At 38.6% G+C, this 14,481-nt stretch overlaps 1 protein-coding gene across 4 annotated transcripts in view; it reads left to right on the forward strand.

Annotated features, from left to right (window-relative positions):
• LANCL1 (LanC like glutathione S-transferase 1) overlaps positions 1 to 13,432 on the forward strand; it is a gene marked incomplete at its 3' end in the record, with an annotated part of 51,767 nt that extends 38,335 nt beyond the window's left edge. For 3 of the 4 annotated variants that reach the window (XM_082631279.1, XM_082631280.1, XM_082631281.1), the window contains exons 5-10: positions 3,189 to 3,324; positions 3,873 to 4,019; positions 6,294 to 6,476; positions 8,379 to 8,555; positions 9,650 to 9,722; positions 10,333 to 13,432. In XM_082631279.1, the coding sequence (XP_082487405.1) occupies positions 3,189 to 3,324; positions 3,873 to 4,019; positions 6,294 to 6,476; positions 8,379 to 8,555; positions 9,650 to 9,722; positions 10,333 to 10,409 (793 nt within the window). Of the gene's footprint in view, positions 1 to 3,188; positions 3,325 to 3,872; positions 4,020 to 6,293; positions 6,477 to 8,378; positions 8,556 to 9,649; positions 9,788 to 10,332 lie in introns of those variants that run through there. The other variant, XM_082631282.1, reaches the window with a different exon arrangement.
• Positions 13,433 to 14,481: the final 1,049 nt, after the last annotated feature.

A 14,481-nucleotide genomic window follows, 5' to 3' on the forward strand; every position in this document is an offset into this window, starting at 1 on the left:
AACTTCTGACCACTGTGTCCCTATTCCTAACATAACCACTGTTCCACTGTGAGTTAAATGCCTGTGTTTGTAATAGAGAAAAATGCATGAGCCAACATTTGCATATTTAACCAATTTGATTGAGATGCCTCCATTTGTTGAGGTATAATATGGACAGATTTAACTTTGTCAGTAACTGCAACCAGCCAAGCTTTTTCAAACCCCTCTCTCCTGTTGGGGAATAAGTTCCCTTAAGGATGCTTTCATAACTTTTTCTCAGTCATTGTTTCATAACTGTCAGACCTTTTTACTCACTAAAATCATCTCATTCTGCTTATTTAAACATGTCTTCTTCATTTTTAAGCCTAAGTATTCCCCGCCCACCACAGGCTTGTAGAAGTGGGGAGGGAGGGGTTGGGAGAGGAGGATTGTTTTCTCTTTCACACGTATCTTCCTTTCAGAGTTAGGACTCTCTACCTACTGATGTATAGCCTGGTGGTAGCAGTTTTTGTTTTCTTGGTTGTAGATACTGGTTGCCTCCAGAGATTAGAGGTAGGGGCTATATACCCTCTCAGCTATCACCTTACCACTGAGTAAATGAAGGCACAAGCAGTTAACCAAACTCTACCGAATGTACAAACATTTATTAGGAAGAAGACACACACACACACACACACACACACACACACACACGATTAGTCCTCTGCCCTGTTCTTGTGGCTCAGAGAAAGCCACGTCATCCTTTGACCCTTCTTAGATCTTACTCATCAAACGGTGCTAGAGCCCGTACCATCTCCCAGATGTCCCACCCATCTTCACCACTCATTCCACCAATGAAATCCATTTTCTAACATTCTTTACTACACTTATTATCAAATCCTCTGGTGTAAATTTTGATAAAGTTATTTGAAGTGCCAAGTCTCTCTGAATGTTGATTCCTTACTAGAATACTTCAAATATAACCAATCACTCCAGGGATATGATTTCTGATACTTCAAATGCTTATTAACCATTCTTAGTATATAAAGTTAAATAATATACATACACAGGCATTGTTTATACGTAACTACTTTAAAAATACATTTTTAAATCAGAAGGGACCATTCATTTTATAGATGAGAAATTTAAAGTATAGAGATTAAATAGCATGTTTAGTGTCATAAGCTACCCGGTGACAAGGTCATTTTTTTGGTAAGGCTAATGTCCTCTCATTACTACTCTTCTCCAGAAATTCCCTGACTCTACCCCCCATACTTTTTTAGTATACCAATATCATTTTGTCCAGTTTCACAAAAAATCAAATTGTTTTAATAATTTAAATGGTCTCACATTGAATTTATAGAATAATTTAAGGATAATTGGGGTGTGCTTTCAAAATTTCATGAAAAATGTATGTGATGAAAAATGTGATGAAAATGTGATGAAAAATGTAGAATAGCAAGGACATTCTCCCTACCTATCATATTTCCTGCCCCCACCAACAAAAAAAAAAAAAAAAAGGTTCATTCTCAGAGTCCAGACTACAAGTACAGTTGCGTCCCTGAGCTCTTATCCCTCTGTGAGCTCCACCTACTTTCTGGTTCCCTGGTACTTCCCTTGTTGGTTCTCTGGAAAGAAATCTGAGGCTTTGGTTATCCTACTCAGGCACACACTTCCCACGAATGTGCCTGCATCTTGGGGGTCAAGTGATGGGGAGGCTAGAAGGAGAAGTGAGGCAATGGGCCTTCCCTCACCCCCTCACCCCTGGGACCACAGCCCCTCCAGTCAATGAGGACAGGTCCCCCCCTCAGAGTTTTGGCTCCTATTGCCTTGGCTTCTGCTGCCACCATGAGATTGCTTGTAGCCTAGGGAGTGAAAGAACAGAAAAATGAAAATAAAGAAAAATGAGGTGTTTTACCCACTCTCTCTGATATTAAGAGTTCCCCTTCCTGGTCTTTCTTGAGATAAAACTAAAGGGCTCTTTCCGGGACTGTCTCTGTCAGCACTTTGATGCCCACTTCCAGGTTTCAGGCGGCACTGAGTTCAGGCCAGGGAAATACCAGAGGGGAAAATGTGGTAAACTCACCACGGATTTGGCAGTACTTCAGGTTCTGGTCATCCCCATTCTGCCGGCTACTGTTTAGTTTTCAGGGCTCTCAGTAGCAGCTTCACACATTCTCTCTAGGTTTTGGAGCTACTTATACTGACTGGGAGAGGCAGGTTGGCATATGCTTACTCCACCTGACCTGGAACCAGAACCGAAAACAACTTTTTTTTTTTTTGAGTTTTTTGAGAAGCTGAACTGAGTCTTATCAATAGGGAGCTAATAAATTATAATACATTCATTCAGTGGAATACTGTACAACTGTGATAAAGAATGAGATCACTCTGTATGTGATGATAAGGAATGGTTGTCAAGATGTATTGTTCAATAACAAAGCCACAAAACACTTGGGGAAATATGTTTATAAATAAGTATATGTACTCTTATATGTGCATACAATAGTTCTAGGAATATACAAGATATTGGTAATCATGGTTATTTCTAAAGAGAAGGAGTAGGAGCTGGGAGACTGACTGATCCCTTTGTGCTGTCGGCATGTGCTACCGTTTGTGGTAACTCAGGCTGCTATACAAACACTTCAGCTAGGCCAGATGACACATTTAAGAAATAAATCAAGCAAGGAGATAACTGGGGTGCAGCAGGCATTTCATTTTATGGAAATAGGCCCTTTGAGTGTTGACTTAGTCCTTTCCTCAGACTGAATGTTATAATAGCCAGTAGTCCTTGGCTTCTCTGACCCCAACTGGTGGTCTCAGAGCATGCTGCCATGAGGGGCTAGGGAGGCTGCAGGTGGTCCCAGCCACACTCATGTATTCCTTCATTCTTTGGACTTCTTATTTGTCAGTTCCATTGTGAGCTGAAGAAAAGAAATGTAGTTGATGGTTCATCTTCGAACCCTGATTATCACCCTTTGTGGTCTGGCCCAGCCCTCTTAGTATTTAAAGTATAACAATATATAGGTTATAATATGTAAGTATATTTAAATATTTATATTTTATATATTTTATTATTATATACGTAAAATAATATAAATAATTCCATATATGTGTATATATAAAACTATATATATATATTTGTGTGTGTTGTTTTAAACATATCATTTTTTAAGTATATATCTCTACCTGGTCCCTTTTACATTATCTTAAGCATGTATTTTTATTCCCAGGCTAATTCACCTACATAAGATTGATCCCCACGCTCCAAATGAAATGCTCTATGGACGAATGGGCTACATCTGTGCTCTTCTCTTTGTGAACAAGAACTTTGGAGTGGAAAAGATTCCTCAAAGCCATATTCAGCAGGTACCATGTTTTTGTGCTTTTTGGAGTCTTTTTAGGATTCCACCTACCACCTGCCTAAACTATTGGTTTTGTTTCCCTGGTTGGCACATCCCAGGTAGCTGGAAGGTAAGGTATATCTTAACCTCTGAAGGTCAGGCATGATCAGAGAACCAGCAGCTTCACTTGGAGTGCTGTTGGAAACTGCATAGAGAGTGACTTGGACTAAGAAGTCCAGCTGCTCCATTTGAGAGTTTAGAGGCCATTCAGAGGAAAATAAGGGCCAGATTTCACCTCCAAGGTGCAGGTGTTCCTCTCGTATCTGAAGGAGTTTTGCTTCCCTTTGACAGGTGAATTCTTGTGAGCTGTAGTAGAAAGAGTTCAAAATCTTCCAGACTCTCCCTCTTTTAGGCAGAATAATCCCACGTGCTTCTCTGAGTACAGAATCAAACTGTGCCCATCCATGGCCATCAGGTGGTGTCGAATTTGCCACGTTCTCCAGTACCTCTTAGCAAAATGTTCCTTGGCGCCATTCTGATTCTTTCCTTATTTCGATCGATTTTTCCCTGCAGATTTGTGAAACAGTCTTAACCTCTGGAGAAGACCTAGCTAGAAAGAGAAACTTCACAGCAAAGACTCCACTGTTGTATGAATGGTACCAAGAATATTACGTGGGGGCCGCTCATGGCCTGGCAGGAATTTATTACTACCTGATGCAGGTAAGAGGGGATGATGATGGAGTTAGCATGTGATTCCTGACTGTACTATCTAGGGTGAGAAGACAGGTGCTCCCGCTCTAATTTTTCATTCTGCCAACCACTGCATCACTGTCCTGGTAATCACCTGGCCTAGGTAAACAGGGACAGTGCTTGTGAAAGTGCATTTAAAGTGTGTAAACATAAAAGCCACTGTGCTTTGAGTTGATTGATTCGTAGGTGAGCACACTTGCCCACCTCATGCCGCTTGTGCAGACTGAAGTGTTTTGACCTATTCTTTTAGATGAAGTGCCTTCTGCTCTGCTCTTCTCTTTCAGCAGATGCCTTGAATTAGTATTATTCCACACTATAAGGCACAACCCACTGAAACAAATTTCAGGAGTAAGAACAAAATCAGTAGAAAACAAAGGAGAATATGCTGCCTAAAGCTCAGTTAGAGAGCAAAACTAAGGAGCCTTTTCAGTGGATTTTGTGTAACTTACCTGACATAGCTGAATATGCCATGCTCAATGGTTCTTCGGATCTAAAACTATTGGGGGATATCAGCCAAAGCCAGATAGACTAAGGGCAAATAGAGTTTACTGCATCAAGCATAACCTGGAAAGGGAGGTCAGAAGAGGGCTTCTCATGAGAGCATCATTTCTAGGGGCTTGTTTAACTCTCCTTAAGGAGAAATCGGCACTTTGTGTAAGAATAAGAATTGATGGTAAAAGAATATTGAATTTTTAATGACGGTAAAGGTGCCCCCCTCAACTTCCCAAAGTACAATGTGGCATAAAGAAAAGTGTTTCATTGATATGTTCTACAAGAGTGGTTGGATATAAATACCAATAGCTGGTTGAGTAGCTGGTTATAATAATGCAAAATCAACATCAGACCTCTCCCTATAACTAAACAAGGACAACAAAGCTGAAAAACAAGGTTATTATTGCTTTTCAATGCAGAGTCACTCTTTGAATGTTAGTGGCAGTAGGAGACCAACTCTTGTATTTATTCTGCACTTCTCAATTCAGAGTTTTATAATTAGGGGTTTTGACAATTCAGACTTAAATTCCTTTACTTTTCTGGCACACTCCCTCGTTGGCTCTCTATTTCCAGAAGTAAATATAGATTCTTGAAAGTTTTCGGGGAAGAAGAAAAACCTTGAAGTTTCAAGGTGAATTAGAATCATACATGTTAATGACTGGATGGCCTCATGACCTTTCTTTGAAGCAGATCATCAGGTGTCTTACCCTCTGCCTCCATGTGTTGGTTGTAGTAAGAAACCTGGAAACCCAAGTATTGAATTTTCCATTTGCACATAATTATCTGTTTGAAATGATTTAATTTTTAATCCTAAAAGTGCATTCTGGTAGGTGCCTATGTCTCAACATAAAACATTATTTTTAGGCCATTTTGGATAACTTCTGCAAGTTTGAGGAGAATCCAGTCATTCAACTCTAGCATTTTAAACTGAGCTTGAACAATATTCTTTGGGTAAAGTGAAATCTAAATGTGCCCTAAAGGACTTTGTTGCATGTTCAGTACCTGTGAGCGCCTTATGGCCGGTATCTCCTCGTTCCCTGCTGCCTCTGCCTGTGCTTCACAGCACTGCCTCCCTCTCATTCCAGGTGCTCACCCCCTGCCTGGCAAATACAAGACTGAATTTGGTGTTTAAAGAAGTGTGAGGTGCATTGAATTCAGACCAGGACCAAAAGGAGAAACTAAAAATTGTATCAAAAATGAAGGCTCATATGCCATATGGCAACGAGTCCTATAAATCCATACATTGTTATATCAAAATAACCCTTCATAAGTATCAGTCCCAAATCTTTTGCAGAAAGGCTTAATCTAGAGTCACACCAATTCGGGATCTAGATCCCAGGTCTCCCAACTTGTTAGCATCCTCTCCTGTTGGAAATATCACCTATCTCTTCTCTAAATGCAAGTTGTGCCTGGTTTGTCTAATGCATCTCTTTGTGGTCTTTAAAGTGTATTAAAACCTTAGGAAACTTCTCATACACTCACGTTCTTAAGCATTGGCTTTGGAAAATTATTTATATGTGTATAGATAACAATAAATATCGAAAAATAATCCGTACATAAGGCTCCAAGTATTAACGGATAGCCTAATTTTAGTTTGGACCAGTAGGTGAAAAAACTGGATGGAATCCAGAACCTCTTAATGACTTTCAGTTCATTTTGGTCATGTTTTCCTTCTTATTTAAAACTCATCCCTGAGCCTTAGTAAGATCTGTTTGTTTCCGCAGAACTGATAATTCCCTTTCTTGTTTTTAGCCCAGCCTTCAGGTGAGCCATGGGAAGTTACATAGTTTGGTCAAGCCCAGTGTAGACTATGTCTGCCAGCTGAAATTCCCTTCCGGCAATTACCCTCCTTGTGTGGACGATGCTCGGGATCTGCTGGTCCACTGGTGCCACGGTTCTCCTGGGGTCATCTACATGCTCATTCAGGCCTATAAGGTACTGTGAGTTTTCTCATTTTTAGAAATAAATTGGAAAACATAAAATTCTATAATTTAAAATTAGTTTTCTGTATAATTCTTGAACAATATATAGACAAACCAATTGTTGGACCTAAAATCACTTTGCTGTATGGATTATAATTCATTTTCACAGTATCCATCTGTACCACAGCACACATTATTTCATAGAACAGGGGACTGCTTCACGGACAGGTAGAGTAGCCAAGATTAGCATCAGTGGCAGAGCCAAGATAAATATCCCAGGAGCTCAATTAAAAATAGAAAGAATCTCCTTGGGCATTGTTGGTGGGAATGTAAAATGGTAAAGCTACTGTAGAAAGCAGTTTGGCGGTTCCTCAAAAAATGAAACGCAATTAACATATGATCCAGCAATTCCACTCCTAGGTATATATACCCAAAAGAAGTAAAAACAAGGTTTCAAACAGATACTTGTACACCAGTGTTCCACAGCAGCATTATTCACAGTAGCCAAAGTAGAAACAATCCAAGTGTCCATCAACAGATGAATGGATGGACAAAATATGGTGTATACATACAATGGAATATTATTTAGCCATAAAAAAGAATTAACTTCTGATCCATACTACAACATGCATGAACCTTGTAAACATTATGCTAAGCGAAGTAAGCCAGATCCAAAAGGACAAATACTGTAGGATTCCACTTATATGGTGTGATGGTTAATATGAGGTATCTAGAATAGGCAAATTCATAGAGAGTAGAATAAAAGTTACTAGGGGCTGGGAGGGTGAGACTTATTGCTTAATGGGTATGAAGTTTCTGTTTGGAATGTTGAAAAAGTTTTGGAAATAGATAATGGTGATGGTTATACAACATTGGGAATGTAATTAATACCACTGAATGGTCCACTTTAAATGATTAAGATGGTAACTTTTATATATGTATTTTACCATAATTAAAAAAATTCAAATATCACTTCTAAAAAGCATGCTATGACAGAGCCATAATCAAAGAAGAAAAGTTTTTTCTTTGAGGGGAAAAAAATGGAAGTAAACCAAGATATCTATGTTCATTGGTGCCCGTTCTACCAATTACAAATCTATAGACTCTAAATAGGGACTGGCATCTCATGGTCTAAATAAGCGTTTAGTATATCAAATTTTGCCTTCAGGAAGTTAAATATAATGCACAAACTTTTAAAACTGTCTTATTCTACTTCTGTACTGCAATGAGATATTAAAAATGTCAGGAATTCCCAGGCAGTCCAGTGGTTGGGACTCCATGCTTCCACTCTAGGGGGCACAGGTTCCATCCCTGGTGAGGGAACTAAGATCCCACAAGCCACGCAGTGTGGCCAAAAATAATAATAATAATAATAATAATATTTTTAAACCTTTGATCAAGATATAGGAGGCCACAATAGATTGTAAAGATGTATCTCTATTTTTCTGAAAAGTATAGTGTTTTATAATCAAATCAGTTTTTATAATCAATTTGATAAACAGTTTCTTCTCCAGTGTATAAAGAACTTTCTAGTAGTGAAGGGTATCATTGTTACAGAAAAGACAGTGTTTATTCTTTGGAAATTGACTAATGATAACAGCAAGTTGCAAGTAAATAAGGCTACTTCACCAATAACACCCGCATACACAAACATACATACATATAAAACTTACACCATGCAGACAAGGTCATGCCCAGTTATGTATTTAAAAACAAAAAAAAGCTAGTGAATTCTTGTAATTTGTCCCCACCGATATAACACATCTCTCTGTCTCTGAATTCCTACCCTTTCTTGCCGAGGCAACTCCCTGTCTCCTCCCTTATCCTGTCTCCCTTTCTCTCCTATCAGGAAGGAAGGTCAGTGGAGGTTTCTTTTCTATCCCTTGTAATAAAACTATGTCCCTTGACTCTGCAGGTGTTCAAAGAGGAACGGTATCTCAATGATGCCTATCAGTGTGCTGATGTGATCTGGCAGTATGGCTTGCTGAAGAAGGGGTACGGGCTGTGCCACGGCGCTGCAGGGAATGCCTACGCCTTCCTGTCACTGTACAACCTCACGCAGGATGCGAAGTACCTGTACAGGGCCTGCAAGGTAGGAGTCAGAACCGCCGAACAGAACACACCTTTGCCCAGGAGGCTGTAGAAGTGTCTCTAGTTAATCTGATTTAATTCATTTATTTTTTTAAACCATAAGTCTATAGAACAAACACAGTTTAAGAAGAACCTTCAAAAGCTATTCAGTTGGTCATTTGTAGAGATGTGGATGGACCTAGAGAGTGTCATACAGAGTGAAGTAAGTCAGAAAGAGAAAAGCAAATATCATATAATAACGCATATATGTGGAATCTAGAAAAATGGTACAGATGATCGTATTTGCAAGGCAGAAACAGAGACACGGACATAGAGAATAAATGTATGGGTACCAAGGGGGGAAGGGGTGGGGTGGGAGGAATTGGGAGACTGGGATTGACACATATACATTATTGATACTATGCATAAAATAGACAACTGATGGGAACATGCTGTATAGCACAGGGAACTCACCTAATGCACTGTAGTAACCTAAATCGGAGGGAAGTCCAAAAGGGAGGGAATGTCTGTATGTGTATGGCTGATACATTTTGTTGTGCAGTGGAGGCTAACACGACATTGTAAAGCAACCATACTCCAATAAAATTTTTTTAAAAAGGAAAAGAAAAGAAAATGAGAGAAGAGGGCATTGGTGGGGCAGTTCTATAAACAGGACTGCCTTAGTTGGTTATTTAGAACTTTGGACTACCCATGTGTCATTAAATGTTTTGCTGTGGAAGAAAAAATTTTTTAATTAAAAAATAAAATAAAAATTTAAAAAGCTATTCAGTTGAATTAGCTTTTTTTTTTTTTAAAGGACATAAATCTACTCAGCAGCATTTGTGGTGGGGTTGGGAGAGTGCTGGGAGATGTAAGGTGGTTTTGTTCCTTTCTTTCTTCTTTGATAACCTTGGAGATGAGGCTCAGACAGCTCATTAAATTCCTCCCATGCTTCATTCGTACTCTCTTTTAGACCATCCATTTCTCTGCATCAGCCCCTTTCTCTGCCTTGAAGATAGTTTTTGACTTTTCAGAGTAAATGTTAGAGACAATCTCTGTCAACTTTTAGGGGTCTCTAGAAATCAGTTCAGTAATTTAACTTGGTCTCATTTTCAGTTTGCTGAATGGTGCTTGGATTATGGAGAACACGGATGCAGAACACCAGACACCCCCTTCTCCCTCTTTGAAGGTATTGTTCACACGTTACTTATTTGCCTTATAATATCAGCATCTGCTTCTCTGCTTGGTAATTAATGTTTCTTAATTTGAGTTTTGTCAACAAATTAATTTCATAGTTATTTCTTAAACTGCTTCTTTATTTCCTAATACAATAACTCAGTATTAAAAATCAGTTAGCACACAGACCACCATGGACCCAATAGTCGTAGTTATTATGGTGACTACTGTTTATGGAGCCAGGCACATGCTGGGCATTTTGCAGATGTTATCATGAATCATCACAGCAAAAATATACATTATTTTCCTCGTATCACAGATGAGGTTCCTGAGGCTCAGACAGGTAAATGGGGCCACAGTGAAGGAGCTCACATACGGTAAATGGCAGGGCCGTGCCTTGAACTTGTCTGGCTCCGCTCTCCCTCCTGGCTTCCACCTGGGTGAAGAGGCTGAGCCTCTCACTCGTGATCTTGTCTAATGAGCTGCAACATACATCAACAGGTGCCCACTTCATTTAAATCATTTAAATTAATATCATAATGTTGTTTATGCTACAAAATGAAGCCAGTCTATAATACATCGTCATTTGGTGTAATAACTTGTGCCCCTTTCTTTTCCTTCAGGAATGGCTGGAACGATTTATTTCTTGGCTGACCTCCTAGTGCCCACGAAAGCCAGGTTTCCTGCATTTGAACTGTAAGAGCAAAGTCCCCCCAGTGCAACTCACTGCATGAGCCTTTCTGTGTATCATACCGGGGCTAAAGCAACAATAGAGTCAAACTGTGTACCTGATTTAGCTGATTTTTTTTTTCAGAATATGTCTTTAATTCAGTTCCTTTTTATCATTTACTTTTATTTTAAAATACCCAGGGAAATATAAATTAACTTCAGTTTATCCTAAAGGGAGGACAGGTGATATGTACAGTATTTTGAGGGCATATATGCATATATTTCAGAACTTGGAGGCAGTCGTATTCTTACTAAAGTTTATGAATATAACCATCTGTTACAGTTCTAAAAATGTTTAAAAAAAACTAAATGTAGATAAATACATGCTTATAGCTGGATATTGACCTCCACCTCTTCTCTTTAGTATTTTTTTTATGACAGTTTTATGACTTTACTTTTCTCTAAGTGGTTGATTATGAAAGGGGACAAAAATATAACTATATGATTCCAGGACAGAAATTGCAAGAGTTGCCAACTGGGCTAGGGACCTAAACACCCTTTTTCAAATTCACAATGCTTATTTAAACTAGAGATAAACATACTTTCAGATTTGCCTCTTTTTGTTAGTAGAGCATCCAGGCTCTATAATCCAACATCTTTATCGAAAACTTCTGAAATATGATAGTTGTTATATGAAAATTCTGATTTGAAAGTTATTTCAAGATAAGCTAACAAAAAGTTTGTTTTCTCCAAATAAGCTAGTATGTTTTGGAACTACTTATGTATATTTGTTTCTTCTTTGGAATTAGTGTAAGATCGGGAAATGAGATTTCTGTGTGTAAATATATTATGACCTAGGATTTGAGTCCACCCTTTCTGACTGACCTTCTAAATTTTGATTTGTGTTTTACTTACTTTGCAATGACTATGCTTTATAAAGCGTTGGCTGCTTGGTACAAGCCATAAGGTATTTTCCTTCCTATCTAACTAGATGTTGATCTTTTCACTAAATAGTAGAGCATTCTATTTGTTTAAAAAGGGGGAGAGGGCTGCTATATTGCAAAATCGCTAAGCTTTCCATAGAAATGCTGGTTCCTGAGAAGGTATTGTCCAGTGATTATTCTTAGAACAAATGGCCTTTGTCTCTTTGCATAGCCTAGGCTTTAACACTCATCCATTTCTGAGCCCTCAGGATCGGGTACTGATATGGTAGGTGAAGGATCCCTGGTGCTTCAAATTCTGTACAAATTGTTTTGACTCATCAGCTCCCATTCCTCCTCCTTCCATTGCTGACTTTCCCAGGCTTGTTTTGTCTTTTCTATGTATTTTGACTGATTTTGAAACATTTTGCAGCTTTTAAGAAAATAGCCTCTAAGAATTTTTAATGTGCCTATTTCACAGCTTTCTCGGTCACAAAAACATGCTATTTTTATTGGAACTTTGAACCAAATCCCCACTGAGTATATGTTGGTTCCTGTGGATAGCAATCCCCTATTATTTTCCATTTAGCACCAAAATAGCTAATATTATTGGCAATTGCCTGACCCTTTAAAGGCTACTGACAGTAGGATCTAAAACACAGCCCACTGCTCAGTTCCCAGGATTAGCTTATTCCTCTGTGATTCATGCTAGTCAGGGACAACCCTGTGCCTCTCAGATTTTGAAGTGCTGCTGGCAAGCTGTGTGCAAGCCGTGCCTTTCTCGTGAACATTTCACATGAACAGTGTCAGCATCCACAGGAAAGCTAATCTGCCTTTGGATGGGTGTCCAGCTTGAAAGAATAGACCCCGTTTGGTTTAGTTAAATGTCTTACTAAACTGTACCTGCACTTTTAGCTACTGTAGTTACTAACCAAGAGAAAAAGAACAAAACACTTTCTCTTAACCAGAGGAGACTGATCACAGTGCTTCACAAACAAACAGCTTAATTAATTTAACCCCAGGAAGACATCAAGGCAGGGAGAAGAACATTTTGAATAAGATTCTTATTCCTATTTGGATTGCTGTTTAGCTACTGCCATCCCTTAACAAATTTATCAGTGCAAACACAATGCAGTTTTCATTTTTTTCTTTAGCTTTTTAAGTTATTAAACTGGCAGGATTTTATATTTGTGCCATTGTTTGTTTTATTTATGTTTAAGAGCTCAGAACGTTTGATAGGATTTTAAACTCAGGCAAAGGCTATAAAACTCAGACTAATACCCTAACACCATTGTAGAAAATGAAACTTTTACACTAGTTTCTTAGTTTTGAAAGGAAGAGGCATCATTTCAGTTCTATTTCTGTTACATCATTTTTCCCTCAGATATTTTTCTTTTTGTTAGAAAACAAAACAAGACGAAAAACTGCGCAAAACTGCTTCCCAGAAAACTCAGAAGTATCTTTTATCTCCATGTAAAGACTAGGTAGTGAAACCTTAAAACCTTGTCAAGCAGTATTCATTTATCCTGTCGTGTGTTTCTGTGAACGTCACGATCAGTTATTTACATCAATCCTGTTGGTCCCATCAAGAAATCAGTCTTTAATCCTTAGAGTCATTTGACCCTCTTTCATCTTTGATGTCACTTCCAATTATTTGGCATCAAAAGCCTTCACGGTAGGTAGAGTTTTAGGTAAAAGTGGCCATTTTCTCTCTTATTACAACTTCCCCGCATAACTTGAGAGGTATACTTTGCTCATAAGTCCTCAGGTTAATTGGTGTCTAATCTTATAATGCCCTGCCTTCTCTTGACTGAGTTTGAAATACAAAACGTGAAGAGTAAACATTAATTCATCTACTCCTTTGGCTACTTGAACTCATCTATAATCTTTTGTTATCCATACTCAATTCTGACTTCACCGCTGCTCCCCCTAAATAGGTCAGAGCACCCTACTTCTGTATTGTTAAGCTGTAGAAGAACTGTTTCTCTCCTACAGGTACAAAGTGGGATATTCAGGGATCCTACGCCAATGTTATGTTGCCATTTATTGGAAAGGGCTGGAATTGTATGTATTTCTGTGTTCCGTAAAGGATTTGACTTAACTGGTTCTCAATAAAATTTTATTAGGACTATTATATATTGTCATGTGCTTCTTGTTTGCTTTGGTTTAAACTTAAGAAATATATTTCTTCAATGGCTTTTTCTTTATGCACTCATTCCCTAGGGTTTGTCCCTGACTTTTTCTTCATTGTTGGGTCAAACAAGGTTTGAAGTACTTCATGAAGGTAAAAATTTATTAGAGGAAAATATTTAAAAATCTGATCATTATAGAATTAGGAAGAATCTACTAGGCTTCAAGCAAAGCAGTATATCAACCAGCTCATACATATGAGAATCCACTCTGAGGTTAGTAACTAAAGGTCTCATTCTAGAAATCGATTTCCCTGCTGACCAGTTCTGAAAGGAACTTTGACTAGAGGGGGAGATTAAATGGGGCATAATTATAAAGTGTATGTGCAGATGTTGGAAATGAGTTCTGCTGAATCACCTGGCATGACTGTACTACTTCTTTTCATGACACAGCTATTTAGTGTCACTTAGCACACCAAAATTCGCCAAATTATAAAATACTTGTTTCCATCCCCATATTACATTTTGTCCCCTGGTACATATGATTAAAATGCCTTTCATTCCCCTTGTCTATTGTTTGAATGACTCACAGTACTAAGGATAAATGCACAGTTATTTTGCTCCTTTGAGTAAACGTATAGACGATGGCATCACATCTTTAGATGTGGGCAAGGGGGTGTGGAGAGGACAGTGCTCTGTAGAGGCCACCCAGACACTCCAAAGTGATGCTTGCAGCATTCCCCCTAACTCTCCACAAGATTACATTTCAATTGGTAAGGACAGCTAGCTCTGTTCTCAGGTTTACCATTCCCTGGCTCATCTTCCTACCAGAAGAAAAATAATGACAGGCACTTTAAGTTGCACCACAGTTGTAACCTCATGAGCAAACAAAACTTGAAGAAGTAATTCATCTCCTGCGACTCACCTATAGTAATTTATTTTTTCCTAAACTTTGCATTAGAAAAGGCCTTTGCCTCCCTGCTTCTCATACTCTCTGAATAGAATAATAATTGTTGTGTCATTTCTTCTTTCCCAAGACAGTTCCCACTGTGGA

The sequence above is a fragment of the Mesoplodon mirus genome (assembly GCF_964341445.2).
Source record: "Mesoplodon mirus genome assembly, chromosome: 8".
Lineage (NCBI taxonomy): Eukaryota > Metazoa > Chordata > Mammalia > Artiodactyla > Ziphiidae > Mesoplodon > Mesoplodon mirus.